General features: G+C 39.1%; 1 protein-coding gene and 1 long non-coding RNA gene across 3 annotated transcripts in view; one reads left to right on the top strand and one right to left on the bottom strand.

The window, feature by feature from the left end:
- Window positions 1–21,876, bottom strand: part of LOC110834598 (uncharacterized) — an 82,339-nt gene extending 60,463 nt beyond the window's left edge. The window contains exon 1 of the long non-coding RNA XR_002544648.2: window positions 21,706–21,876. This is a non-coding gene — a long non-coding RNA (uncharacterized LOC110834598). The remainder of the gene's footprint in view (window positions 1–21,705) is intronic.
- Window positions 1–27,230, top strand: part of Eaat1 (Excitatory amino acid transporter 1) — a 77,151-nt gene that overhangs the window by 38,144 nt on the left and 11,777 nt on the right. For both annotated transcript variants that reach the window (XM_022073933.2, XM_022073936.2), the window contains exons 2-5: window positions 15,040–15,540; window positions 19,820–19,862; window positions 23,702–23,744; window positions 25,655–25,847. In XM_022073933.2, the coding sequence (XP_021929625.1) occupies window positions 15,040–15,540; window positions 19,820–19,862; window positions 23,702–23,744; window positions 25,655–25,847 (780 nt within the window). The remainder of the gene's footprint in view (window positions 1–15,039; window positions 15,541–19,819; window positions 19,863–23,701; window positions 23,745–25,654; window positions 25,848–27,230) is intronic.

Below are 27,230 nucleotides of genomic sequence, written 5' to 3' on the forward strand. Positions count from 1 at the left end.
GTTGTGAAGTACAGTGGACCCTCGAACTTCGAACGGTTTGATGTTCGAACAAAATATTCGAGGAAAATTCGGTTTTGAAACTCGAACGAAAACTCGAAAGTCGTACAAGAAATTCCAGGAAATCCGGTTTTGAAACTCGAACGAAAACTCGAAAGTCGAACAAAAAATTCGAGGAAAATCCGGTTTTGAAACTCGAACGAAAACTCGAAAGTCGAACAAAGAAACACGTGGTCGCACGCGCAGTCGCTTGGTCAGTTCTCCTATGGCCTGTTCAGCGAGCATCTCGCAAATTCAGTCTATTTTTTTAAGCGTTTTATTTATTTATTAATTTGGATTATTTTTATATTATCTTTAATAGTACCCATTCATAATGACAACAAAGAGGTGAAAAGCCTAAGAGAAAAATCCTAATTCCTACGGTAGAAATGAAAAAGGACCTTATCGCTAAGCGGGGCAATGGACAATGTAATGCGACATTTCAGAAAAAGTTTAAAAAATAGAGAACACAAATGACGTTAGACAAGTTTCTCTCCAAATAAAAATCAAGTGGTGGTAATGTTAATGAACCCTCCAGTGAACAGTAATATCCCTCCTACTATTATTATTTACAATATTCTTTATGTATATACTATTATAAATAAAAACTTTCAATTATTGAAGTTAAATATACTTGCTTTATCATTTGGCACTTAAAATGTTTTATATTGGGTAAATTTTGGGGGTCTGCAACGGATTAATTCAATTTACATCATTTCTTATGGGAAAATTTAACTCAAAAGTCGAACAACTTGAAAGTCGAACCGTCTCCTGGAACGAATTGTGTTCGAAGTTTGAGGTTCTGCTGTATCTCCAAAGAACAAACAACTATTTGTAGCAGCCTGGTGTAATGCGTGTGGTGTCTTCTGCCACTGGAAATATACGAATGTTTTTCTAGAAGTGGATGTTTGTCCACCATTTCCTGTATTATCCTCTGTTTCCTTGTGATTGCAGAGGCTTTCGTTGATATAATCCTCCAACCAACAGGTCTTGTCGCAAAACGAATAAGAATTTATAGAACTTCATTATTTTTGTTTCAGTTTGGTAGAAATTTACGAATCGCTGCAGACAGACACGTTAAATTTGTCGTGATGATAAATCATGAACATATCACAAAATTTTCAGTGTCGTATACAAAATTGTGAAGTTCTGTTCAACAACTTTCAGGCGCACAAGTCTACGTTAGCTGAATTTTGCAGAAGAAAGTAATTACTAAATGGTATAATTACATTTGTTTACAATGAAATATAATTACTTGTTACAGGATATAAATGAATGTTAGGGTTGTATATTTACCCGAAATTCCTTACGACAAAGTGAGAATTGTAAAGTTCAGAACGTTTTACTTAACTGCAAATATATTCAGTTTTAAAAAAAATAAATCTGTGAGAATAAAGTGTAGAAAAAAATTGACAGTGGAACCACGGTTTCCTATTTAACGTTGAATAACGTTTAACTGTAGAAGTATATTTGTACTGAAATAAAATTTTATTTACACATTAATGTATACGTTTACATATTGTACAGTTTCACCTATACGTCTGAAAGTAGCATACAGTCCATCGGATACTCGCAATCTTAAGATTTTCATAGCCATATATATAGAATGTGTTGAGGTGTAACTCCCCTACGTTCTTTCCTACGAATTTCACTAGTCGCCATCATGAAAGGAGTTACTTTTACTGTTTCCTTAAATTCAATTCTTCGACATACTCGTCGTATATAATACTTAGAGGTTTGTTGTGCTGACCGGGGGCTATCTCCAAATATTTTGTGTGTTGTGATAGGAGCCATTCAATATCGCTTGCTTTTTCATTCATTTCCTCAATATTGAATCTTTCCTCAGGCATATGAACAGTTAAAAAGTCTTGATCAATTGTAGAGTGGTGTTTGTATCAAGTACTCCAACCATCGTTTTACCGTTCCCTTATTCACATAACCTTCCAAGTAAGTGGACTTGTGAATCCAGTTTCTCTTCAGATGTACATTGAAACTGTAGTCATCATCATCTAATTGTCTGGGTAGAGTAGTAACCATATTAGTTACATCTACGGGTACGTTTATGATTTGTCCCACAATGACGTATAGTCGGCGCCGTAGTTTTTGGCCGGTGGAATTTTCAAGGGGAAGGCTAGGAGCGAGTCTCGGACTGAACGCCCAAACAAAAGAAATACGCTGACCGTGCCACCTCAGGTACACAGACTAGACCCGTCCGCCAGCTCCGCTAGCTTCTCCACCGGTCAAAAACTACTGTGCCGACTATAACCCCCCGTCTGGTGTCTCAATCTTCTGATTTGCATAAACGGGAGTCTAGGGGCAACTAGTCTTTCGCTTATACAGTCTAAATGAGGTAAATGAGTTGGATAAGGAGGATATGAGAATCCGTTACTGCTTGAAAGTTTAGGTATTCGATTTTTGTCTAACGTTAACATGCACGTTATGCAGGCCTTAAACTGTGCCACGTCTTTGTCTGGAAACTCTTTTAGACAAAATATCTTCATGTTTTGACCTAACGGGCTTTATGTCATTCAAAAACCAAAACCTATCGCATAAGTCGCAGGGTTACCCTCAAATTCTTTTTCAATGTATTCATCTGCCTGAATGTTATGCGATACATTTACTATACGAGGGGCTTCATTTGATGTACAAGCATCAGTTCTTTGCTGTTCTAACCTACGTTTTCTATATTCACGCGTGTATTCAGAATTGAATTGTACTCTTCGATTTTTGTGACGCTCTTTAAAGTTACGCTGTCGTTCAGCATTTGATTTTGCCCGTTTAGGTACGTTTGTAGTACATATTTCATTGTCAGGATTTTCTAAAAGCTTTCTTTTTCTATATTGTCTCATGTATTCGGCACGCTTACTTCTAGCCGACAGCTTATCTACGTGTTGCGTCATGTACTCAACACACCCACTCTAGAACCGTTCTTTGTTACGAAATAAATGGCCCAAACTCGTAAACCGTAAGAGTTAGCTGAAATCTTTTTGCAAATTTGAAAAGCTTGTGTTTATTTACGTATTTCACTCGCAATATGTCCAGATCTAACTCTTACGCTTTAGACGTGCCAAGCGGTTGAAGGAACGAGGGTATAGTTATTACATGTTTTGGGTAATTATTTCAACAGCGTGTAAAATATGCATTATAGAATAAAGTAAACATCATGTAGAAAAAGCCCTTTATTTACTCTTTAATTTACATATAGGTTTATATTCTGTATCTTACATAGGTCTCGAGTTATTGGCGTTTGAAGAAGTTACACACCAGCGTTACCTTGCATCTTACAGTTTCAGTCGAGTGTAACCGTGATTTTATAAACGTTATTCAACGTTAAAAGACCAAAACAGATCACAGCAGACAAGTCTATGGAGAACTTTGGAACTACAAAAAAATGCATGTATAAACACCTACACGATGATGATATGGAAAGTCCTGTTTAACCTTTGAAGCCGAAGCTCGTCTAAATATTATTTAATAAATCAGCCCGTACCGCGAAGTAAACACAACACTTCACCATTACAAAGATCGACTGGTTAACGCTGTTTAAGAAAATAATCCCTGTTTACACTGAGAACAATACGAAACCCGTACATACAAAACGCAGAGTTATTAACTGTGTGAAGCAGGTGGTATATATAGTTACCACTGGGTCTTAAAGGGTTAACGTCAGACACACGAACATTTTGTGAAGTATTCGTCGTGGGGTAAAGGCGCAGAAAATATTCAACTCTACAGTGTCCTACAAAACAATAATGAAAGTTTTGTTCAGGAAGACTCATGCTTTACAAAAAGAAATACATGAAAGCTACATACTTTGATAGAAGAGAAACCGGACAAAATTAACGCTCGATTTGATGCCTCAAAATAACATTTAGCCGCTTGGCTCTTCGTTGTTTGTTTTCTTGGCGTGTGCACTCGCAACTGCTATACTCATTTTGGCTCCCATCGTCACGGCATGGTTTATGCAACGGGACGGCACAGCAGCTATTATCCAGTGAAAAAAACATTGTACTAGTGTTCACGTCACTGTTACAGGTGTACATTCCTCACACTGAACGTACGACTTTCGAACGGCATTACAGAGCAGAGCGTCTCGCTACTGTTTGACGCCGACGTAGATACCAGCAATTTAGCACGCGTCAAAACAAAACTGTTGTGGCTATAAAGCAAAGACCTAAAATACTAGACTTTTACAATTCGCAAAGATAATAAAACTGGCTTTGTGTCACGTACATCTTCCTTATTCATAATAATCGTTACAAGCCACTCAGAAAAGCTACGAGAACAAACATTTTCAACAACGAAGATGAAATATACTTATCAAGTACGTGAATTTTCTGATGGTAATTTGTTAAATGTAAACTTCGTAATACGTACGTCGTCTAGAGACTTAATAAAATCGTTGGTGTGGAAACAAACACGGATTTGCTCCAAAAATCGGTATGCTTACTCCATGAGACGAAGAAGAGGTCACAGTATGGTCGAAACTCCGAGAAATGTGTCCTGAGTTCGATTCCCAGTGAGGAAACTTCACATAGCTCGGAAACTAAGCACGACAGAAGAACGGCACCGGATTCAAAGTTGTTCACCTCGAAGAGGAGATTACAGAAACAAAGCTCAAAATCACGAGAAACTGCAATGGGTTCGATTCCAGGGCGAAGATGTTTTCTGTAGCTCGGAAACTAAGCACGATGCAAGAACGGTGCCCTTGACTAAAGGTGTTATTTCTTCGAGGAGGCTGCAGAACATTAGTTCACAAAGATAAAAACTGTCTTGGATTCGAGTTTCGGGATAATATTTTCTATAATATTGTGACGTGTATATATCGAATGGTCAGATCGATAGTCAACTTTCGGGGAATAGAGATCGATTACAGCTGTACGCTAGTATGTATATAATTGTTTAGAACGTAATGTAAATGAAGTTTGCCGTCGCAGTGGCCGCGCGTTCTGAGTTATGGGCCTTGTGCCACTTTGTCACTGGGACCGTGGGTTCGAGTCCCACTCAAGCCATGGACGTTTGTCCGCGTCTTTCTGTGTTGTGCTGTCCTGTGTACAGGTAGAGGCCTTGCGACGGGCCGATCCTTCATCCAAGGAGTCCTACCAAATGTCTATAGATCAAAACCAACGAAAAGTTGGGACCCGCAGTGCTCAGGCACTTTAAGGACGGGTCGTCAGAGTACCAAAATATCAAATGAAGTTTAGCTGTTAGAATGACTGAAAATACTTTAACGCAAATCAGGCTGTATATAATCTAGTCTGATGCGTTCTACAACATAACGAACTCTAACCTCTGACATCTTAAGAAGTTCATCTCGATATCAGTGCCATGTTATGTCTTCTTAAGATATATTAACCTAAATAAGTACAATCTAACATGACGGTTGGGTGTTTAGCACTCCTGCTTCGTGTCTGACACCGCCCAGGTTCGACTCTTGGTCGGAGGCCAAATATAGTAACTCAGGTATTTTGAGAAACCTTTGAGTGGTTGCCTTAAAACTGTCCACAGGAGTTCTTTCCATATCCTTGCCAATTTATGTTTCACGATCATCCTGCAATTCGATGCTATGTAGCACATAATCTCTGATTTTATGTATTTAGAACTCCTATATAACATTTACTAAAATAGAAAAAAAAAGGCCTGAAATGTATAAAAATTTGTGCTTCACAAAGTTTTGTACAAGTTCACTTTATTTGCTATACAATGGATGCACTAATTTCACCACCATTAAAATGGATCGACGTTTAAGAGACGGATTCTTGGATCCAGTTTTTGAGTCTGGAATTAACATTTGAAATTCCCTAACATCCTGGTATTTTATCAAAGATCTGACACAAGTGCGAATTAGCTGTGATATTATGTAAGTGAAGCGGTATTTCACTTTGGCGTTAACAACACTACCACTATTTCATATTAAAATTTCTGACCAGCACGTTAATTAAATACGATTATTATGATTTCTTAGTATTCAGCTTGAAGTCCACAAATAATTTCATAAAAAGACGAACACTTGATTTTATGTATTAATCAGAATAGCTTTGATTACTTACTTACTTGGATACTGGGAACGACCCGTTCTTCAAGTGCCTGAGCACTGCGAGTTCCAAATTTATCGTTGGCTTTGATCTATAGACATTTGGTAGGACTCCTTGGATGAAGGATCGGCCCGTCGCAAGGCCTCTACCTGTACACAGGACAGCACAACACAGAAAAACGCAGACAAACATCCATGGCCTGAGTGGGATTCGAACCCACGGTCCCAGCGACCAAGGCCCACGCCTCAGACCGCGCGGCCACTGTGACCCCTAGCTTTGATTAACATAGCATAATTAATTCAGTTCTGATGATTGAGACAATATGTTTATCAGAAACGCTGACATCTACCGACGAGTCTACACGGCGCCAAAACCCATAGGAAGAACATAATCATCCTACCTCCGTGAAAACTTAAAATCTCACGTAATGACTGATATCGGAACAAAAATTTCGATAAGTCTCTCTTATTTATATAACCGTGGCTCGTTATAAATTCGGTAATTTCTTCCATCTTGTCTAAACAGACTCCCGAGGCATGTGGGAAAAATAAAACTAGATTTCATAAGAAAAATGTAATATTTTCAAAGACATTTCATTCACTGAAGAGATTTGTACGGAAATTTAAACGAATTATGCAATGTGAGCCTGTTCTCAACATTTCGGACAATTACGTGACTGAACAACTTGAAATTATGTTTGAAAATGACAAATTAATTGAAGAATCAAGACATTTTACAGGGAATGCAATAACGTCACCATGTTAACGTGTCTTCAGTTACTAACTAACTAACTGGATGGCTTACAGAACCCGAAGGTTCATCACCGAACTAACCAAAGCCCTCCACCGGACCCTGTCCTGGGCCAACAAAATCCAGTCTCCTTCAACTCCTATCTCCCATAGATCCCGCCTGACATTATCATCCCATCTACGTCTAGGTCTCTCCAGAGGTCTCTTCCCCTCAGACTTCCCAAATAGTGGACCCAACCAACCAGATGGCTTACGGAACCCGAATGTTCATCACCGAATTAACCAAAGCCCTCCACCGGACCCTGTCCTGGGCCAACAAAATCCAGTCTCCTTCAACTCCTATCTCCCAGAGATTATCCTCCCATCTACGTCTAGGTCTCACCAGTGGTCTCTACCCCTCAGGCTTCCCAACCAATACCCGGTGCACACCTCTTGCCCCATCCATGCGCGCTACATGCCCAGCCCATCTCATTCTTCTCGACTTAATCACCCTGACAATATTGGGGGAGGAGTACAGATTTTTAAGCTCATCATTATGCAGTTTTCTCCACGCCCCATCGTCTTCTCTCCTAGGCCCAAATATCCTCCTCAACACCCTGTTCTCAAACACCTGCAATCTGTGTTCCTTCCTCAGAGTGAGAGACCATGTTTCGCACCCATACAAAACAACAGGCAAGATTACTGTTTTGTATACTTTAATTTTCAGGTTGTCTTCAGTTACAGTAAATATAAATTTGCTATACACCATGTTCGGATCAATAGCCTTTTAACAAAATTCTGAAAATTTATTTCTTCACTTATAATTTAAATGCTGATAGTTGGCTTATCTGGCACCAAGAAATCGCGGGCACGTGAACAGACTTAAGATCACGCAGAGCACCCAAGGTCTCCGTGGTGTTCAGGCAAAAGGGGAAAAACTCATACTTTGCCAATTAACAAATGTGGCTGGATGCCAACTCGGCACAATTTCTCATACCCTGCGGGTGTATTTCGGGCTCTCTACTGACCAGCGCCTAAAAATGGTCAATGCATGACAACAGGAAGTACTTATAGTGTCGTAGAATTTTAATCCACATTCCTCAGCTGAAATAATTATTAATATTGTTATACTGATATGGGTCGAAAATTTAGATTTCTTATTTATACAGGGTTATTCATAATTCCCTGATACATTACAAAAAATCACTAGACCTGAATGATGCAATGGATCGTAACATATGACATTTCGATAGAAAGAGAAACTCTCCAAGTTTATTTTACATACCTCATAAATGCTCTGTGTGTCCGCCCTTTGTGACGCGGCAACCGTTAAGCCGATAATCCATTTTTGCCCACACCCGCTGCAGCATGTCACGATCGATTTGTGAGATGGCAGCGATGATTCGTCTTTCTCAGTTCAGGCAGATCCCGTGGCAGAGGCGGTACAAAGACCTGGTTCTTAACGTACCCAATAAGAAAAAATCACATGGCGTCAGGTCAGGTGATCGGGGTGGCCAACGGAGCACCGTAAGTTTATTGAGCATTTATGAGGTATGTTAAATAAACTTGATGAGTTTGTCTTTCTATCGGCATGTCCTATATTACCATCCATTGCACCATTCAAATCCAGCGATTTTTTGTAATATGTCAAGGAATTATGAATAACCCTGTATATCTCATTTGAGACAGGGTCCAGTGGAAGGCTTTGGTTAATTCGGTGATGAACCTTCGGGTTCGGTATGCCATCTAGTTAGTTAGTTAGTTATATCTCATTTGATTTAATGTGAAGCCACACTGTGGCTGCCTTGTAATTGTTTAGCTCTAATTAATATTTTGACGTCCACGACTTATGTATAAGCCGCCATGCTGCAATTACATATGGTAGTTTGTGGCATGCAATTCATGTGACCAATAACAAATCGTTTGAACGTTTAAATAAAATATCCAATAACGCTAGAATATTTATAAATGTCGCTACTCACCAGAGCCCTGTTTGTTTTTACAGATAACACAGGAGTTGAATGAAGTCCACATCGACAAAGGTGCACCCGAATTCTGTGTCCCTCTGTGACAATCATTCAAAACTATCTCAAGGTCAATATTGTTACGTAATCAGTGGGTTATTAACACAAGATAGATTCATTTAGCACTAAGAACAAGTGATTATTCCCTGGATTAATGCCTGACGTTCAACTAGTCACTGTCAGGATCATATTCGGTCTCGTGCTCCTAGTCGATAATAGCTCGCATCTATCGTGTCTACTGATACAGCGAGGTCGGCACTCGTGTGATACACTTTATGATGCTGTAAACTATCGTAGTTCCACTGACTGTGCCCAAATCGCCACAGTTGGTTCTTTGAACTTCCCAGTCATTTCCAAAATATTCTACGCATTTCGAGGTATTTCTAGGTACACGTACACTGTGTTTAAGAATTCTAAGATATCTTCCATTAAGCGACTATATAAACTAGACCTCTTTTCCTCAACTAATCTGTAATAACACCATCTCATATATACAGAGTGACCCAAAAATGATGCATACATACACTGTAATGTGTATACATATTTTGGGACACACTGTATTAAGTTACCAAAATCCGAATTGTATATGTTATGGTATTTAACTGTTGTTGCTGAAGAAAAATATAGTTTTAAAGAATCAACATAATTCACGTGTACCCGAAAATTATGTCGATGACAGACAATCTTGCGGGTTGTGACGCCGTGTAGACTAGTATGTAAATACCAACGTTTCGGAGAAACTATAATGCCACATCACAGTACAGTCGTTTTCAGACAGTGAAAATATTTTCAGAAATCATTTCAATCTGTCATAAATGTTAAATAAAATAGAGCATTCATGCTATTATGTAAAAGTACAGGACGCGTGTCTTCTGAATAATTATTTAGAAATTCACACTTTAATTATAATAGTAGGACTTTATATCGAATTATTTTTTAGATATCACAAATTTTTTTAAAGGTATAAAAATTGCATGACGCCTCTAGGTGCTAGTCAGGATTCAAAAGCCAAATTTTTTTTTGAAACGAAAAAATAAGTTCTATTTATCGATTTTATGAAAAAGTAAAATGCTGTGGTTTAAAGTAGTTCTTACAGAATGATTTGAGCTTCAGATACACGTATCTGTCCTCGTGAAATCTACGACAAGACGAACAGCACAAAATCTGAGGTTATAAAACCCCTGGACTGCAGGCCACATGTGGCTCTCCGATGTCGTTTCTACGGCCCACGTATAATTTTGTAACATTGTATAACTCTGTAAAATGAAGAATATTTATCGCCCAATTTAATAATATAATTTTAAGTGAATAATTAACAAATGCAAGAAACAAAACAAAAAATATTTAAAGAAATCGTGAGAAAAATGTGACCGTGTTCGTAATAATAACATAGTTACACTTTTCAATAAAATGTCTCGACGTTTTAAAATATGGGACTCATTTATAAGTCTTCGGTGGCTGGCTAGTGTGTCCAGAAGTTGAGTAGTTCCGGCGAGGGTAAAGCTGGCCCGAACTGCTAGCTGTACTAGAGTTATGTGCGAGCCTGTGCCTTGACTTGGTGGTATTAAATATATTTTTACCTTTCCTCAGACGCCAAAATTACCTCAGATGTTCTTAGAGCGTCGTTAAATAATTCATTTAAAGATAACTAGTATTTATGAATTGAAATGGTATTGACATTATTGACAGGGGCAGATTGTAAATAGATCGGGCTTTATTCGGGCCGGAGAAAAATGAAATCGGGCTTTGAAGGGGTTCCGGTAACATTTCCCTAAAATCCATTTTAATATTATATTTATACGCCTAAGCCTTCCAAGCGAACTCTTCCTTTCACGATTTCAAACCAAAATATCGCGCGCGCTACATGCTCTGCCCATCATTGATTTCATCGCCCTAATTATATTTGGTAGTTCAGCCAATATAGTGGCTGACTACGGACTGGACGACCGGGGTTCGATCCCCGGCAGGGGCAGAGGATTTTTCCTCTAGCTTCCAGACCGGCTCTGGGGCCCACCCAGCCTCCTATCCAATGGGTACCGGGGTCCTTTCCCGGGGATAAAGCACGGCGGGGCGTGAAGCTGACCACTCACCCCCATCTAGTGCCGAGGTCAAGAATGAGTAGGACCTGTATCAGCCTCCCCCCAAGCGCGTACATGGCGTATAGTGGGACAGCTTTGTTTTTAATTACTACGGAGAGCCTCTTTATACAATTTTCTCAAACTTCCGAGAACTTCATCCCTCACAGATCCAGATAATGTCCCAAGAAATTGTTTTAGTATATCCTTAATCTGTGTTCTTCCCCCAAAGTGAGAAAACAGGAAGAATTATAGTTCTGTTTATTCCTGTCTTTACGATTTTAAGGATCAGACGAGAAGAAAATTAATCTGAACTCTATGGTAGGAAGTATCCTGGAATTTACTCTGCTTCATTAACGTCGTTCCCAAATATATGAAGTTTGACACATTTTTAAAGGATTTATGGGCCACCTGTATGTTATGATTTCGTCCTGTAATCGGGTGACAGCACAGACCAGAAGTCGTGTCCCGTTCAATTCCATTCTCTCTTTGGACCGTACTGAGGGCACGTTCTGGATCAGAGTTAAAAAGCAACAGCGATAAAGCATCTCCTCGTATGAGCCTACTTTGAATAGAAAATGGATCAGAAAATTCTTTACCTGTACGGACTTCATTATAGGCTTAATTTAATCACATTAAAGCCCTTTATCCTAACTAGCATCACTGGTGTAATGAAGTAAATGACAATTATTATTATTATTATTTAGTGTTCTGTCTGACGACAGGTCCATATGAACAGGATCCTTCCATCCTTTTCTCGGACTGGGACCTGTTCATATACGTTCTTGGCAGATGATCCAGAAGTGGTTTGCCATTGCCTTCTTCTGTGTGTGAATGGAGTAATTGTTGGCATGCCATGGAGAAACCGGGGAAGCCCCCGGAGGAAAACTCCGTGTTGCCTAGACCACGGCCTTGTCCAACACAAGTTATAAATTCGGGCACCGCCGGGAATCGAACCCGACACCCCAAGATTACAAGGCCAGCGTTCTAACCGCTAGACCACCTCATCTTATTATTATTTAGTGTTCTGTCTGACGACGGGTCCATATGAACAGGATCCTTCCATCCTTTTCTCGGACTGGGACCTGTTCATATACGTTGTTGGCAGATGATCCAGAAGTGGTTTGCCATTGCCTTCTTCTGTGTGTGAACGGAGTAATTGTTGGGATGCCACGGAGAAACCGGGGAAGCCCCCGGAGGAAAACTCCGTGTTGCCTAGACCACGGCCTTGCCCAACACAAGTTATAAATTCGGGCACCGCCGGGAATCGAAACCGAGACCCCAGGATTACAAGGCCAGCGTTCTAACCGCTAGACCACCTCATCTTATTATTATTTAGTGTTCTGTCTGACGACGGGTCCATATGAACAGGATCCTTCCATCCTTTTCTCGGACTGGGACCTGTTCATATACGTTCTTGGCAGATGATCCAGAAGTGGTTTGCCATTGCCTTCTTCTGTGTGTGAACGGAGTAATTGTTGGGATGCCACGGAGAAACCGGGGAAGCCCCCGGAGGAAAACTCCGTGTTGCCTAGACCACGGCCTTCCTCAATACAAGTTATAAATTCGGGCACCGCCGGGAATCGAACCCGAGACCCCAGGATTACAAGCCCAGCGTTCTAACCGCTAGACCACCTCATCTTATTATTATTTAGTGTTCTGTCTGACGACAGGTCCATATGAACAGGATCCTTCCATCCTTTTCTCGGACTGGGACCTGTTCATATACGTTCTTGGCAGATGATCCAGAAGTGGTTTGCCATTGCCTTCTTCTGTGTGTGAATGGAGTAATTGTTGGCATGCCACGGAGAAACCGGGGAAGCCCCCGGAGGAAAACTCCGTGTTGCCTAGACCACGGCCTTGTCCAACACAAGTTATAAATTCGGGCACCGCCGGGAATCGAACCCGACACCCCAAAATTACAAGGCCAGCGTTCTAACCGCTAGACCACCTCATCTTATTATTATTTAGTGTTCTGTCTGACGACGGGTCCATATGAACAGGATCCTTCCATCCTTTTCTCGGACTGGGACCTGTTCATATACGTTGTTGGCAGATGATCCAGAAGTGGTTTGCCATTGCCTTCTTCTGTGTGTGAACGGAGTAATTGTTGGGATGCCACGGAGAAACCGGGGAAGCCCCCGGAGGAAAACTCCGTGTTGCCTAGACCACGGCCTTGCCCAACTCAAGTTATAAATTCGGGCACCGCCGGGAATCGAAACCGAGACCCCAGGATTACAAGGCCAGCGTTCTAACCGCTAGACCACCTCATCTTATTATTATTTAGTGTTCTGTCTGACGACGGGTCCATATGAACAGGATCCTTCCATCCTTTTCTCGGACTGGGACCTGTTCATATACGTTCTTGGTAGATGATCCAGAAGTGGTTTGCCATTGCCTTCTTCTGTGTGTGAACGGAGTAATTGTTGGGATGCCACGGAGAAACCGGGGAAGCCCCCGGAGGAAAACTCCGTGTTGCCTAGACCACGGCCTTCCTCAATACAAGTTATAAATTCGGGCACAGCCGGGAATCGAACCCGAGACCCCAGGATTACAAGGCCAGCGTTCTAACCGCTAGACCACCGTGGCTCTCCAAATGACAATACTATATAATAATTTCCTCTTAACTGAAACAAAGATTGTCTTGATTAAAATGATGTTCATTTCCATTGCACTCCCAACTTTTTATCCTGTATCTGACTAATGCAGAATGTCTGATAAGGAGTTTTCGTCGAATTCCACAATGATGATACTACGTATAACGTCAGCTTCGTATTCCTGTCTGTCAAGTAAACAATAAAAGATTAAAATATGCAGGACTGTATGTCACGTGAGGTTCTCAATGTGGAAAAATGCCAATTGTGGTTTTCTGAGTTTATAAAGGGGAGAAAATAGAATATTTGAGAAGAGTATGACAATATTTAGGTTTGGGTCAGTGACACGACGCTAGTAGCCGTCACCACATTGCACGCTCCAAGGTCACAGAAACATTGTGCAACGTTGCAACACGAACAGTGGGGCCTAGGCGACTGCTGACACCCCAGAACGCGCAATATGACAGAGCTGGCAACGCTGTAATGTTGACTTTAAGGCGCGCGGAAAGGGGAGTGTATCTTCCGGGACCTTGCAACATGCGATTTGGTGGCAGCTGAGAGAGTAGATTCGCAATTTTATCTTCACTATATACAATTAGGATGGTTTAATTTAATTGAGGGAAAGAGATGGTTTATGTATGGAAGAAATGAATGCAAAAATTTGGTCGGAATACTTGAAGGAAGATTTTACTTGTGAGACCTGGGTGAAGATGTTTGGATAAAACAGATGGGAGAAAATCTTTCTTTTCATCAAAACAGGGGTAGACTCTGCTTAAAATGCTGAAAAATCGAAAACTCAGTGCACAAATAAGTAACCTGAAATTGGTTACTTTATTTCCTACTAGATGGCACGTGTAAACGATAGTAAAAAATTAACAAAGTACGCGCGCCCTGTTCTTCACATTTTATTTAGAACAAAACATCTGACTTCCAAAGTGGGCCCCTTGTTAACGCGGTATGGTATACTATTTATTATTGACTGCAAATGGGTTTATACCCGGTGGCAGTGACCTACAATAAGATACAAAACAATAAGACACAGCAAAACAATGAGACAGAACAAAACAATAAAAAAGGACACAACAAAAACAATAAGACACAACAAAACAATGAAAAAAAGGACACAACAAAAACAATAAGACACAACAAAACAACATATCCCACTCAAAATCAACCAACTCTTAGATTACCTAAAGTACTTAACTTAAAAATTAATACCACCTAGACATAAGACAATCTTTCGGTTGTGAATGAAGTAGACGGATTAGAAATCAGTCGACATCTTGAAATATGCTGAACACGGATTCTCGAATAGCCGACAAACTTCTTCAAGCTTAGGGTTGGGCGGGGTGACAACCTCTCATCGTAAACGACTAGCATTTTGCGAAATGTCACAATATTTTCATTTGCAAGAACATTTTTAACGACGCGAAGGCGTGAAAATAGAGAAGGATTTCATCGTTTGTGTATATAATTCTTACACACTCAGTAGGAATCAGTATTTCTTCAATTCATTACAATGCGTGTTCTTTTTTCTTTTTTTCCAGGAGTCCATTATCCGAAGAAGCACTTTCTTCAGCCGCTACACCAGGCTGCAGAAATCGAAAGGCGATGGCGAAGACCGTAGGACAGCGAGTCAAGAGCTTTTTACGTGGGAATCTCCTAACATTTCTCACTGTTATCGGAGTTTTTGGTGGCGTTATCCTCGGAGTTATTTTGCGTAACTCACGAGATGGAGAATGGACGCAGAGAGAGATTATGTATGTGTCTTATTTCGGAGACATTTTCCTTCAGATGCTGAAATCTCTTATTCTGCCTTTGATTGTCGCATCGATCATCACCGCGATTGGTGGATTAGATTTATCTCTTTCTGGAAAGATTGGAATTAGGGCAATTGCTTACTATCTGTCCACGACTGTATCTGCTGTTGTCTTAGGCATGATACTCGTCAGTACTATTCATCCGGGAGAAGGAAATGCCTCGGAAATCCACAAATCAGGGACGTCTAGAAATGTCACAACAGTTGACACTCTGCTCGATCTAGTCAGGTACGTATTTTGCCAGCTTTAATGTAAGATTTTATTTATTATATTTAGTAACTACAAACAGTGTAATAATTTCAATAATAAATAAATAAAACAGCAGTGTTTCGACTGATTTATGCCATCATCAGGCATTATACATAAAAAGTAAAGTAAAGTTTGTTCCACTATACGCCATGTAGGCGTTTGGGGTGAGTGGAGGTATAGCTCCTCTCTTCCTTGACCTCGGCACTAGATGGGGATGAGTGGTCAGCGTCACGCCCCGGCCGGCTTTACCCCCGGGAAAAGACCCCGGTACCCATTGTAGAAGAGGCTGGGTGGGCCCCAGAGCCGGTCTGAACGCAGAGGCTAGAGGAAAGAAACTGCCCCCGTCGTGGATCGAACCCCGGTCGTCCAGCCCGTAGCTAGTCACTATACTGTCTGAGCTATCCCGGCTCATAGGCATTATACATACAAACCACAATTAAAATTCATCACAGCAGAATTCTCATACTTATGTGGTGGTGATTTAAAAGTGATTAAAATAATTTCGTATGTAAGGAATTTACATATTTTTTTTTTATATTTTTGCACGTTAATTTTTCATTAATTTCAATATATTTAAGACAACTTTGGTGGGATTCGACGTGAATCTCTTGTGCTACTAACACCGAAAATGATGTATTAGGGAACACAAAAAATTTCAGACACGCCTGCCACAAGAACGAAGACTATATAAACAAAAGAATTACGAGTTTTTGAGGTGACGAGCTAATAATTTGCCTCAAACTATAACTTCGTTAACAACATTGAAATTTTCTGACGATAGAAACTATGGTTAAGCGGGAAAGTTGCTTAAATTAGGGTTATAATAAGGTACCAGTCAAGAATACTGTGAACCTCGATCGCTCCGACATTGGGATCGTGGATTCGAACCCCCACTCAAGACATGGATGTTTGTTTTTCTGTGATACCCCGTCCTCTATAGGCAGAGGCCTTGCGATGGGTTGATATAGTTCAGTTGTTTCCTAAGAGGGCTTTTGTATATGCGAAACGAACCTGAAGATTGCGCGTCTGAAAACTGACACAAAATAACCTATAAATTCCCCCTAATCCATAAATAAACACACGCGAAAAATTATTTTACCCCTAACCTACATTTAAATTCAAAGTGTTTCAGAAAATACTGAACTTGTAGGCTAGAAATTATTTTACAAAATGATGTAATTATAAACAATTTAGGAAATGTACCGTTACGCACAGCATAACAACTCTCGCATGTTCGCTTTGTTTAGTTACTTGATTTTCTGTTAGGGAATGTTCTCAAAGTAACTAACGAAAATATGCTGTCTGTTCCATTAAAACACGACCTTTCACCTTAGCGAATAGCACGTGTGAAGCCAGAAATTTCTGCGGTCAGTTAGTTACTTTTGTATGGGCTGGTTGGTAACGTCTTTACGAGGATTCTGCGGTTATTCCCCCACGCGACTGCTTTTCCGACTGGAGATTTCCCAAAGTTATTCCGCTGATTGACTTGTGAGTCTTCACGCGAAGTTTCCAACTAGATAAAAGATGGAATGCGTCGACAAATTTTAGTAAAACTTCCCAATATAAACTTCCATGAAAATCCATTCAGCGATAACAGAGTTGTTACATCCGACAGACGAAGAAGATAATAGGTGAAATTTTTCAACACTTAGTTGCGAACGTACGAGGCTCGTCCTTAACGTAAGTTTCCCTGGGGCCGTTTACAGAAACAAAACACAATTTTATGGAAATATTTATTGCAACAGATACAGCAAGTGTCCAGCTATTTTTCAACATATTCGCCACCGGAATTGAGACATTTGTCATACCGTGGGACCAACTTTTGAATACCTGTGTCGTAGAAGTCTGCCGCCTGGGATTGGAACCACTGTGTGACAACCATCTCCGCCTCTCTGTCATTCTCAAAACGCTGACGCTGACCGGACAGGAATTTCTTGAGGTGTAGGAAAAGATGGAAATCACTGGGAGCGAGGTCCGGGCTGTAGGGTGGATGATTAAACACCTCCCAGCTGAAATCCTGCAGGAGACTTGCCGACCGGGGTTCGATCCCCGACGGGGGCAAAGGATTTTTCCTGTAGCCTCTTAGTCCAGATGGGCTCTGGGGCCCACTCAGCCTCCTATCCAATGGGTACCGAGATCCATTCCAGGGGGTAAAACACGGCCGGGGCGTGATGCCGACCACTCACCCCCATCTAGTGCCGAGGTCAAGAATTAGTAGGAGCTATACAGTCTCTCCCCCCAAGCGCCTTCATGGTGTGTAGTGGGACAGGTTTACTTTAATTTTATTATATAAACAAAGCCCAAATAAAATTCTACCATTTATCATGTCGTTCAGTTTCGAAGAAGGTGAAACCATTTTTGGTTTTTTTGTACATATGTGACGTAACCTTTTATTCTAGGGGAAAGAAATAAACCGTAAAGACACGGAAACGTATCAAGAAAAAATCTTAAAAACCTTGCGTCCTGTTGTGTTGGTAACTTTGAAAAAAAAAACCATCAAAATCGTCAATATATCTGTATTAATATATCACGTACTATAAAACTACATGTTTCGGCCTCTACACACATTCAGGTGTTTCTTTAAGGTTGAGAAAAAGTCAGGCTTAGCCCAGTTGAGATGAAAGTAAAAGATGTTACAAGTTATTCAGTTAAAATTGTTAAATAAAATTATGTCGAGATTTTGATTCCAACTTTGATTTAATCTCTGGTGGGAAATTGGTTAAGGCTTATTATATTTCTTGTGGGTGGAATACTTGTGTATATGACGCTGTTTCATTTGTTGGGGAAATTTCTGCGATGTAATATTGTCCCTGTTCTTATGTAGGTATTTCCTTTAATTTATGTGGTAAAATTGCGTAGATAGACCTAACAGAGTAGCTGGTTTAGCGCGTGGACTTGGATGTTGGAGGCTTTTTATGGAGGAATGTGTCCATAAAGTTAGTACCAGTTGGTTTAGAATCGTGTAATACGGTGAAATTTTCACTTTAGTGCTGATAAACCTTATGGATTCACTACCAGAGTTGACAATATGACTTGTCATTCGATCGTAATTTGAGTCAGTTCAGTCTAAGACACCGATTTATTCCATAAATCTATTGAAACATTAATCTCCTTTTTACGCGTTCGAAATTTTGCACTTAAAATAAAATAAAATAAAAGGGTTTAATTGTTATCGGATAATTTGTGAGCATGAGTAAAAACTATTACAGGTGCCGAGCATCGAACTTTGGAACTGCGTTGATAGGTCGTTTTATATTTTCAGATTCCGATTCACAATAAATTTCCGAATAGGGTAGCAATGCTTCACCTATTTATATTTGGTCAAATACGTGTGTCGTAGTTTCACTTTTACTTAACATCCCACACATGATCAGGCATTGAACGTATTTTTATCAGGAGAAAATATGACAGCAAAACAGTTTATTTAGTAAAGTAGATGTACTGATACTATTTTATTCAAAATATTGTCTTCTATCTTTATGACAATTATCAATGCATGGTCATCCTAATTTACCGATATCGCCCAAATAATTGAATAAAAAGATTAAACTTTGTGAAGTTTTCATCAATTCTTCCAAGCAAATGCCAGGACAGTAGAGTACCTTCAAATGAGACCACGACAGCTTCCTTCCATATCCTCTTCGCGTCATGATTAATTAGTCATTCTACCGTACGACACTATACGAGGTGCGATCGGAAAGTTTCAAGACTGTGTCAATAGAGGGCGAACCGGATGTAGTACGAGCTTCTGCCGGTAGGGGGTGCGGCCTCGTATACAATCTTAGCTACTGACAGTGTCGTTAAATAATACACAAATTAAGAAATAAACTCAATTAGGCATAAGATTATTTGTTTCTCGTGATTTTCCTGTATCCCCAAATAAATGCTAGATTTATACCTTACAGTATACCAAGATCACTTCCTTCTACATTATTTCCAATTTCCAACGTCACATAACCAACGCGGCTAGAATGCGCCATTAAATAACATAGGAATCGTTCGGTCTAAAATGATGGAGGATCAGAAGACCATTGGGTGTATCCGAAACAGGACAAGGCTGCTGGTCCATGATGATGATGGCAGGAACGACAGAATTACATTTGTTTTCGTGTTTACTCGTTCCAGAGGGTCATTTCTCATATATGACACCGGAAATATCACGTTACGTCATAATTACCAATGGCAATGCGTAAGGCTACGATATTAGTGATTTCATGTATTTTAAACTTGAACTTCATTTCGCTTTTTCCTGTTTCAGGAACATGTTTCCGCCTAACTTGATTCAGGCTTGCATCGCCCAGGTAAGTGATTTTGTTCAGGGCACAAAAGAAAAGCGACTGATAGAAATATCCAATACTTCTTTCACAAAAATTGTACTTTCTTAACGAGGTAGAGCATCTTAGCGCTGGTGACAACTCTGTTAACGAACGTCAGCGAAAACCTCAAATGCAATAAAATCCTCTCGGGTGACAATCAGATTCAAAATGGAGGCGTAGTCCAACGTTTCAGAGACGGTATTTGTCTCCATTATTTCCTGATTATCGCCAGAGAAGATTTTATTGCATTTCGTAGCCGCGAAAGCCTCAAGTCATATGTGAACCACAAATGGTTTACAGTTTTTGACGTAAATACGTGTCTATAAGGAAGGGTCATTCGGCAACAAAGTGTAACGAAAAAGTGTAACAATGGTTACCTAGGGAACGTCATGTTTACTCGGAATTGTTGTTACCTATAAAACATTACCTTACCTTACCTTACATTACATTCAGCTACCACAGACCCATCTTAAGCGTAACTAATTCAAGTTAAAAAAGCAAAGTCTTAATCAAACTTTATTCAATTGTAAAGCATGTATAAAGGAAATATTTAGAATAAAGCCAATATATAAACTTCCTTTCCGTATAGACGTATTTACGTCTAATTCTCCGGAACCGTGGTTCCACTGACAACTTTTTTTTTCTCTCCGTTATTTCTTAAATGAATTTTTGAATTAAGGCACTGTGTTGTAGTTAAAAACAGACTCGTTATAATTTTTCGTAATTAGAATTTTTAATACATACGGAATACACGTATATACATACACTGGTTGAGCATCCATGGTTTTATTCAGCATGTGTAACGTTTTATTTTCACGTGTCTCCATTCTTATAGGGAAAAGATGTACAAATACGTATAGTTTTATACCTCGTAGAATTTGAGGTTTTCATGGCGTTGAGTCTGAAGATGGCTGTCTTATGGGTTGTTACTCCGTGTAGTCTGGTAGAAGTCTATGGACGCTTCAGATTGAGGCAGCAAGGACCTCTAAAACGTCGGTAAACTTCTACCAGACTAAACGGAACAACAACCCATAAGACGCTACATTATGTCATGTTTTTTAATCCTACCCGACACACTCAGTGTTCGTATGCGATCTTCCAAACACGTATTTTCCTGAAATCTACAAGAATCTACAAAGCTGAAAAGTATAAACATGACCACTTTATTAAAAATTAGGAACAAATTTAATTTGACAGTAAAGATCACTGAGAAATTGGTCTATATAACTGTGAAAAATTCTACGGTCTCTCTGAGATAACATCCCAGAATGTAAATACGGTGAGCACGTGATCTACAAAAAAATATTTTCGATAAATGTTATCGAACTGCTTAGTAAAACATCGGTCAAGCTCTGGATACTTAACTCTGAGTCTTAAAATGAAGTAAACAGACCCATTGAGTTATAAGGGTTTATAATTGTGTGTATTTTAATAGTCATAATGACCTAATTAATGGAGCGATGTTGAAACAGACGTAAGGGAATGTTATGAGTCAAAAACAGTACTTATTTCGTAATAAACACTCGCGGATTAAAGAAACAACGAACATCTGTGTCCATGTGAAGACAGATGGAACAGTTTTATTTTACAGAGAATGCAAATAAAGAAAAACACGTATTGACCTATATGTCAAGAGAAAAAAGTTGCTTTCTTACTTGAACAACATGCGGTCTATTCGAAGCACATTACAGAACGTAACATTTATATTGGACTGATGGATGGACAGCAATTGGAATGTCGTCATATCCGAAACAGTTCAAGGTTTGAACATGGACTCTGCAAGCCCTGTATGGAAATTTCGGGAAAAAATCGAACTACAGTAACCTACCTAAACGTTTGGCTGGCTGCACCTCAAGGCAACGGCGAAACTGAAACTCCACTTTCATCAAAAATACCATCACTTCTCACTCCACTGCACCTGAACAAAACACGTGTTGTCAGTCAGTCATACAGCGCAGTTTCACGTGGAAAACTCTACCGCGACTACAACGCAACTGGTGGGAGAGTTGAGAACTATCTGAGAAGCAGTCGAGTTGTGCAGTGGCTATGGAAAATATATTTCTTGGGGAAAGAGACATTTCATTCCGTAGGAGATATTTTCTCTCCCAATCTCCCTGTTCATTCACATCCAAGTAAAAGCACTCTATGTAGTGCTTTGTCTTCTTAATTTTCTCTGTCCCTTTCTCGGAGTGACGAATCAGTTTTCGTACACACAAACCAAACAAGTTCGTCAAAATGTCACCGCCTTCTTCACTGGTTTCTGTTCTGAGGCACACGAATTCAGCACTAGCTAAGATGTACTTCAATATAATTTACCATCTACGACTATGTCTTCCGAGTGGTCTCTTCCCTTCGGACTTCTGGATTAAAATTTTGTACGTATTTCTCATCTCCCCCATGTGTTCTACGTGCCCCGCCCACTTCATTTGATTTATTCGATTGTCTTAATGGTACCTGGTGAAGAATGCAACGTCTACGATTACTTCGAAATCCACACGCACATATAGGAATAATAGTTTACTGTGTAGTTTGTAAATTCATTTAGTTTTTCGAAGGAAAACGAGTATATGTACAGATTGTTTCTAAATTATGTGCCATACATGATATAGGAACTTCAGGACATCAATATGACATGCTTCTGTAAACATTTTGAGCACGTTAGGTAGGTTGTGTCGGTATGGTGTATGAATTCATTTACAAATCGTAATCTGTTTACTTTTTTTCATTCTGTACTTCATAAACGAGTACCAAATACCGATGTTAACAGTTCTGAGACAGTCCGCGTAAGTACCAGAAACGTATCTGTAAGCCTGGGAGTAACACAGTGTGTCAGGCACTTGTATCAGCTGACACAAATGACCGAAATTTCGTGTGCCAAAGGCTGCTTAAATTTGTCGAGGATCCAGTCATCATAAAAAGACTCCAAGTGATAGATCAGTGCAGTTTAACAGATGGTGGCATGATTTACCACAACTGACTTACGTAGGCGGAGATCACTCTACGTATTTCAAGACCTGGTAACAACCATTCTCCATAGACATCTGTACCGGAATAATAGCAGATCCAGGGATGAGGGTTTTACACGATGGACATTCCAGTCTGGCTGTAGGAAGTGGTTAGTCAGGTATTATCGCAGACGTTGGTCCGGTTGTGGTAACGAGACTGGTACCATGGCCACCAAGGTCACCGGACTTTAATCCGATAGATTTCGCTCGTGGGGTTCCATGAGAAATGTGGTTTTTGCCAACACACACAGGATACTTCAAACTCGTACGATACCTTGGGTATTCGAACGCGACCGAGTCTGGTTCAGATGTTGAGGAAATTTGGAGCGTTTGTTGTTATACGTGGAACAAGGAAATACTTAATCAGTGAAATATTTCGCATTTAACAGATGTTGGAATTTTATGCCCTTGAACTTTTATCATCTTATTTGTAAGCATCATTCTTACTTAACCAACATTTCAACATAATGTGCTCTTGGACTCCAACACTCTGTTACCGTTCACTAACATTTCTGGAACTTTTTCACTCGTGCTGACGATCTGAAGCTCCCTATAATTTTTGGCACATCATTTAGTAAATAAACAAGGGATGCATAGATCCCATTTGGTGATAACATGATTAGAATGCGATACCATTGTCTCTTCCACGTTGCTGGCGTTCCAGCACCGTCGTAAGCCAAGAGCAGGCACTCTGTTTGTAACATATAAACGCTTACACTACGAGGACTGGATTGTTTCACGTCAAGATTTCCTGAAACTTGTTATACATTTTTTAGAATTATTAAAAGATGAAACAAACATTTTTCTTTTTCCTTGCAGTATCAGACAGTTCTTATTCCTCCTAGTGATGCAGAAATTACAGGTGAGTAAATTAAATTAAACTAAAATGAGGTTATGTATTTTTATTAGATTTAATATTTTAAAAAATATATATTGTTAATTTTATTTAACTCAGCATGAGGTATAATTATAGAATTTATGGAGCCCAGTGTGTATGTTAATAAGTATTATTACCATTTTTAAATAGCTTATTAAATAGACGAAAGAATTTAAAAAAAAACGAAGTGAATTTATCTGCAAAATGTGCGTCTCATAAAATTAAAAATAAATGTCAAAAGAACTAGAAGGGCTTGGAGCTAGTGAATTACTAAATGAAGATTAAAATTTATTACAGGAAAAAGTGATTTAAACTTCTGTTCTAGGGACTTGTTGGCTGGACTTAACTTCCACGTTACTGGTATAATATAAACAATAAAATTAATAATTTTCAATCAGTTGGTAAAACTGAAGACTTTAAAATGTACAGCAAGAAAGAAAGAAAGAAAGAAAGAAAGAAAGAAAGAAAGAAAGAAAGAAAGAAAGAATTTGATTTTATGAAATACTGGCACATTTCTACTTTGCGGAAGTGGAGATTTTAACAAAGAGATATAAAAACAGGATAGTCTATTGAAGCGAATTTTTATGAACTGCTGAAAACTGTTCTTATTTCGATATGAGAAGAATATTAAGAAAAGAGAAATATATTAGACTATTTGTAAAAAGAGACAAAATAGATGCATTCAGAACTGGACAAACTATCTTGCCAAAATATTTGATGAAATGATATTAGATTTGATTTTGTAGGACCATCAAAATGGAAGGACATAATTAGTAGACTTCATGAAAATTGGACAGAAGTCAAAAACAGAAGAATAAATTGTACAAAAGGTAATCTTTCTGTGGGAATAAAAAATGTTATCGCGTAATTCATTAATGATAAGAAAGGAGATAATAATTATAACTAACTAACTAACTAGATGGCTTATCGAACCCGAAGGTTTATCACCGAATTAACCAAAGCCTTCCACCGGACCCTGTCCTGGGCCAACAAAATCCAATCGCCTTCAACTCTTATCTCCCATAGATCCCGCCTGAGATTATCCTTCCATCTATGTCTAGGTCTCCCCAGAGGTCTCTTCCCCTCAGGCTTCCCAAATAGTGGACCCAACCAAGCAGATGGCTTACGGAACCCAAAGGTTCATCACCGAATTAACCAAAGCCCTCCACCGGACCCTGTCCTGGTCCAGCAAAATCCATTTTCCTTCAACTCCTATCTCCCATAGATCCCGCCTGACATTATCCTCCCATCTACGTCTAGGTCTCCCCAGCGGTCTCTTCTCCTCAGGTTTCCCAACCAATACCTGGTGCACACCTCTTGCCCCATCCATGCGCGCTACATGCCCAGCCCATCTCATTCTTCTCGACTTAATCACCCTGACAATATTGGGGGAGGAGTACAGATTTTTAAGCTCATCATTATGCAGTTTTCTTCAGACCCCATCGTCTTCTCTCCTAGGCCCAAATAATAATAATAATGTTGGCATTACTCACGTGAATGAGAAGGCACATGAAAATGCATTTAGTTTCAAAGTTGGTAATATGTCCAGAAGGGTAAACCCAACTTTGGTTATATCACGACTTCGTTGTCTCACCTATCAGGTACTACAGTAAGTGCGTTGTTCAAAAGAGACGTGACCAATTTCCGTTCTTTGTCCCTTCAAATAATATCTGTACCAACAATGAAGACATTTTATTGCATAACAATTGACGTTAGAGACTGGCAGACGATTTCTTATCACGCTGACTGCAGAGTTCACTCAGGACAAATACAACTTCTGGGCAATAGATGATTCACATGACAATGGTCCAGCACAAGTAGAATAATTCATATAACTTCTAGGATAATTTGTATTGTAGAAGAATATTTAAAAGTTTTATATTTTCTGCTTGCAGCCAAGAATCTTACGTTACTGGACTGGAAAATTAGCTCCCATTTTGTAACAGGGACCAACATACTGGGTCTTGTAGTGTTTGCGACTGTTTTTGGCATCACTTTGGCAAAGATGGGAGAAAAGGGGAAACCACTACTGATCTTCTTCGAAACTCTCGGCGCTGCCATGTTGATGATCACATACTGGGTGATTTGGTAAGAAATGCAGTTTCTTTGCACGTACGATTATAAAATGAACCGCTAAATTGTGTCGAAGATTTACTGCAGCTGTGCGGGTGTTACAATTTCCGAAATATTCTGTCTGCATCAACGAAATAGAGCGGTTGTTTGTGAAATAACATTTCAACAACTACTGCACACTGCTAGGCTGTATAGTGTTCCATAATAATTTCCCAAGCCTATATTTTATTTCTGCAAAATAAAAAGACTAATAAATAGAAAAAAATCCAGTTACTTCAAATGGGATGATTAATTATGTGCGTTACTCTGTATAATTTTTATTCTCAATCCAACAATTTTAAAACTTTGTATTATGAGGTGTTTTCATATAAAAGTGTACCATTCATGAATTTACCCAGGATATTTAATATACAAATAAGTTTAATAATAATATATATATACCATTAATAGAAATTTTAGCATTAATCATCGTAATAAATTCTCTTTTCAGTATAATGTATTGATAAAATTATTATAATGTTAGGATAAAATTGTGATTAGGTAATATATATTTCAAAAAGGGAACCTGTTGATTAAAAACAGTATGATATATGCTAATAATACTTTCAAATTGCTATTTTAAACACGTAAAATACAGTTCTGATACTAAACTTGTTTATTATTTAGTTCTGAAATTGTAAATATGTGCGTGTTCTGGTAAGATTTTCATCTGACTGTGGACTAGAAGCAATATCTGGTTTGAAAACTACTCTTACAGCAGCTCCCAAGCCAAGTGAAATAAGTACTTTTCTTTCATTGTATATTTATTCGTCTACAAATTTTCCTTTAATATTGAAGTTTACATGTAAACTCTCTCGCTAGAAATGTTGCCAATCTCCGTTAACTTATGCATAGTGAATGGACAGGCATAGTTCTGGAACAGTCCGTAAGAGCTGTGTCCAATGTTCACTCATGCAGAAGATAAAACTAGAAACTTATATTTCCAGTGAGTCTATAGCCTAAGGGTCTAAACAACACGCTAAAAATAGCTGTATCATTTATAAAGATTACGAAATATATTTATAACAACGAGCCAACAATGAAAAAGACAATGGCATAATAACAAGGACTCATCTCACGTGTGCCATGGACCATTCTCATGCTGAAAGAATTTTTGAAAAACAAACTGTAGTTCAGCAACTATAAATAGACCTTTTTAGATAGAGTATAAGGAAATTATTTTTCCTAAAGTCTTTAATAGTGTTAATCCTACAATAATCTATATTTAATTATACAAATCAAATAATTGAAAAAATAATTTAATTACACTCGTGTTCAGAGAAATCAGCCCTTTTAGCTGCCTACCAGAAAGAGATGAATCCCCTCAGCTTAATGCTGATCAAACGTTGTATATCTATT

Source organism: Zootermopsis nevadensis, unplaced genomic scaffold, assembly GCF_977971745.1.
Source record: "Zootermopsis nevadensis isolate Lab colony 2312 unplaced genomic scaffold, Znev_1.0 Znev_ptg000023l, whole genome shotgun sequence".
NCBI classification, from domain to species: Eukaryota; Metazoa; Arthropoda; class Insecta; order Blattodea; family Termopsidae; genus Zootermopsis; species Zootermopsis nevadensis.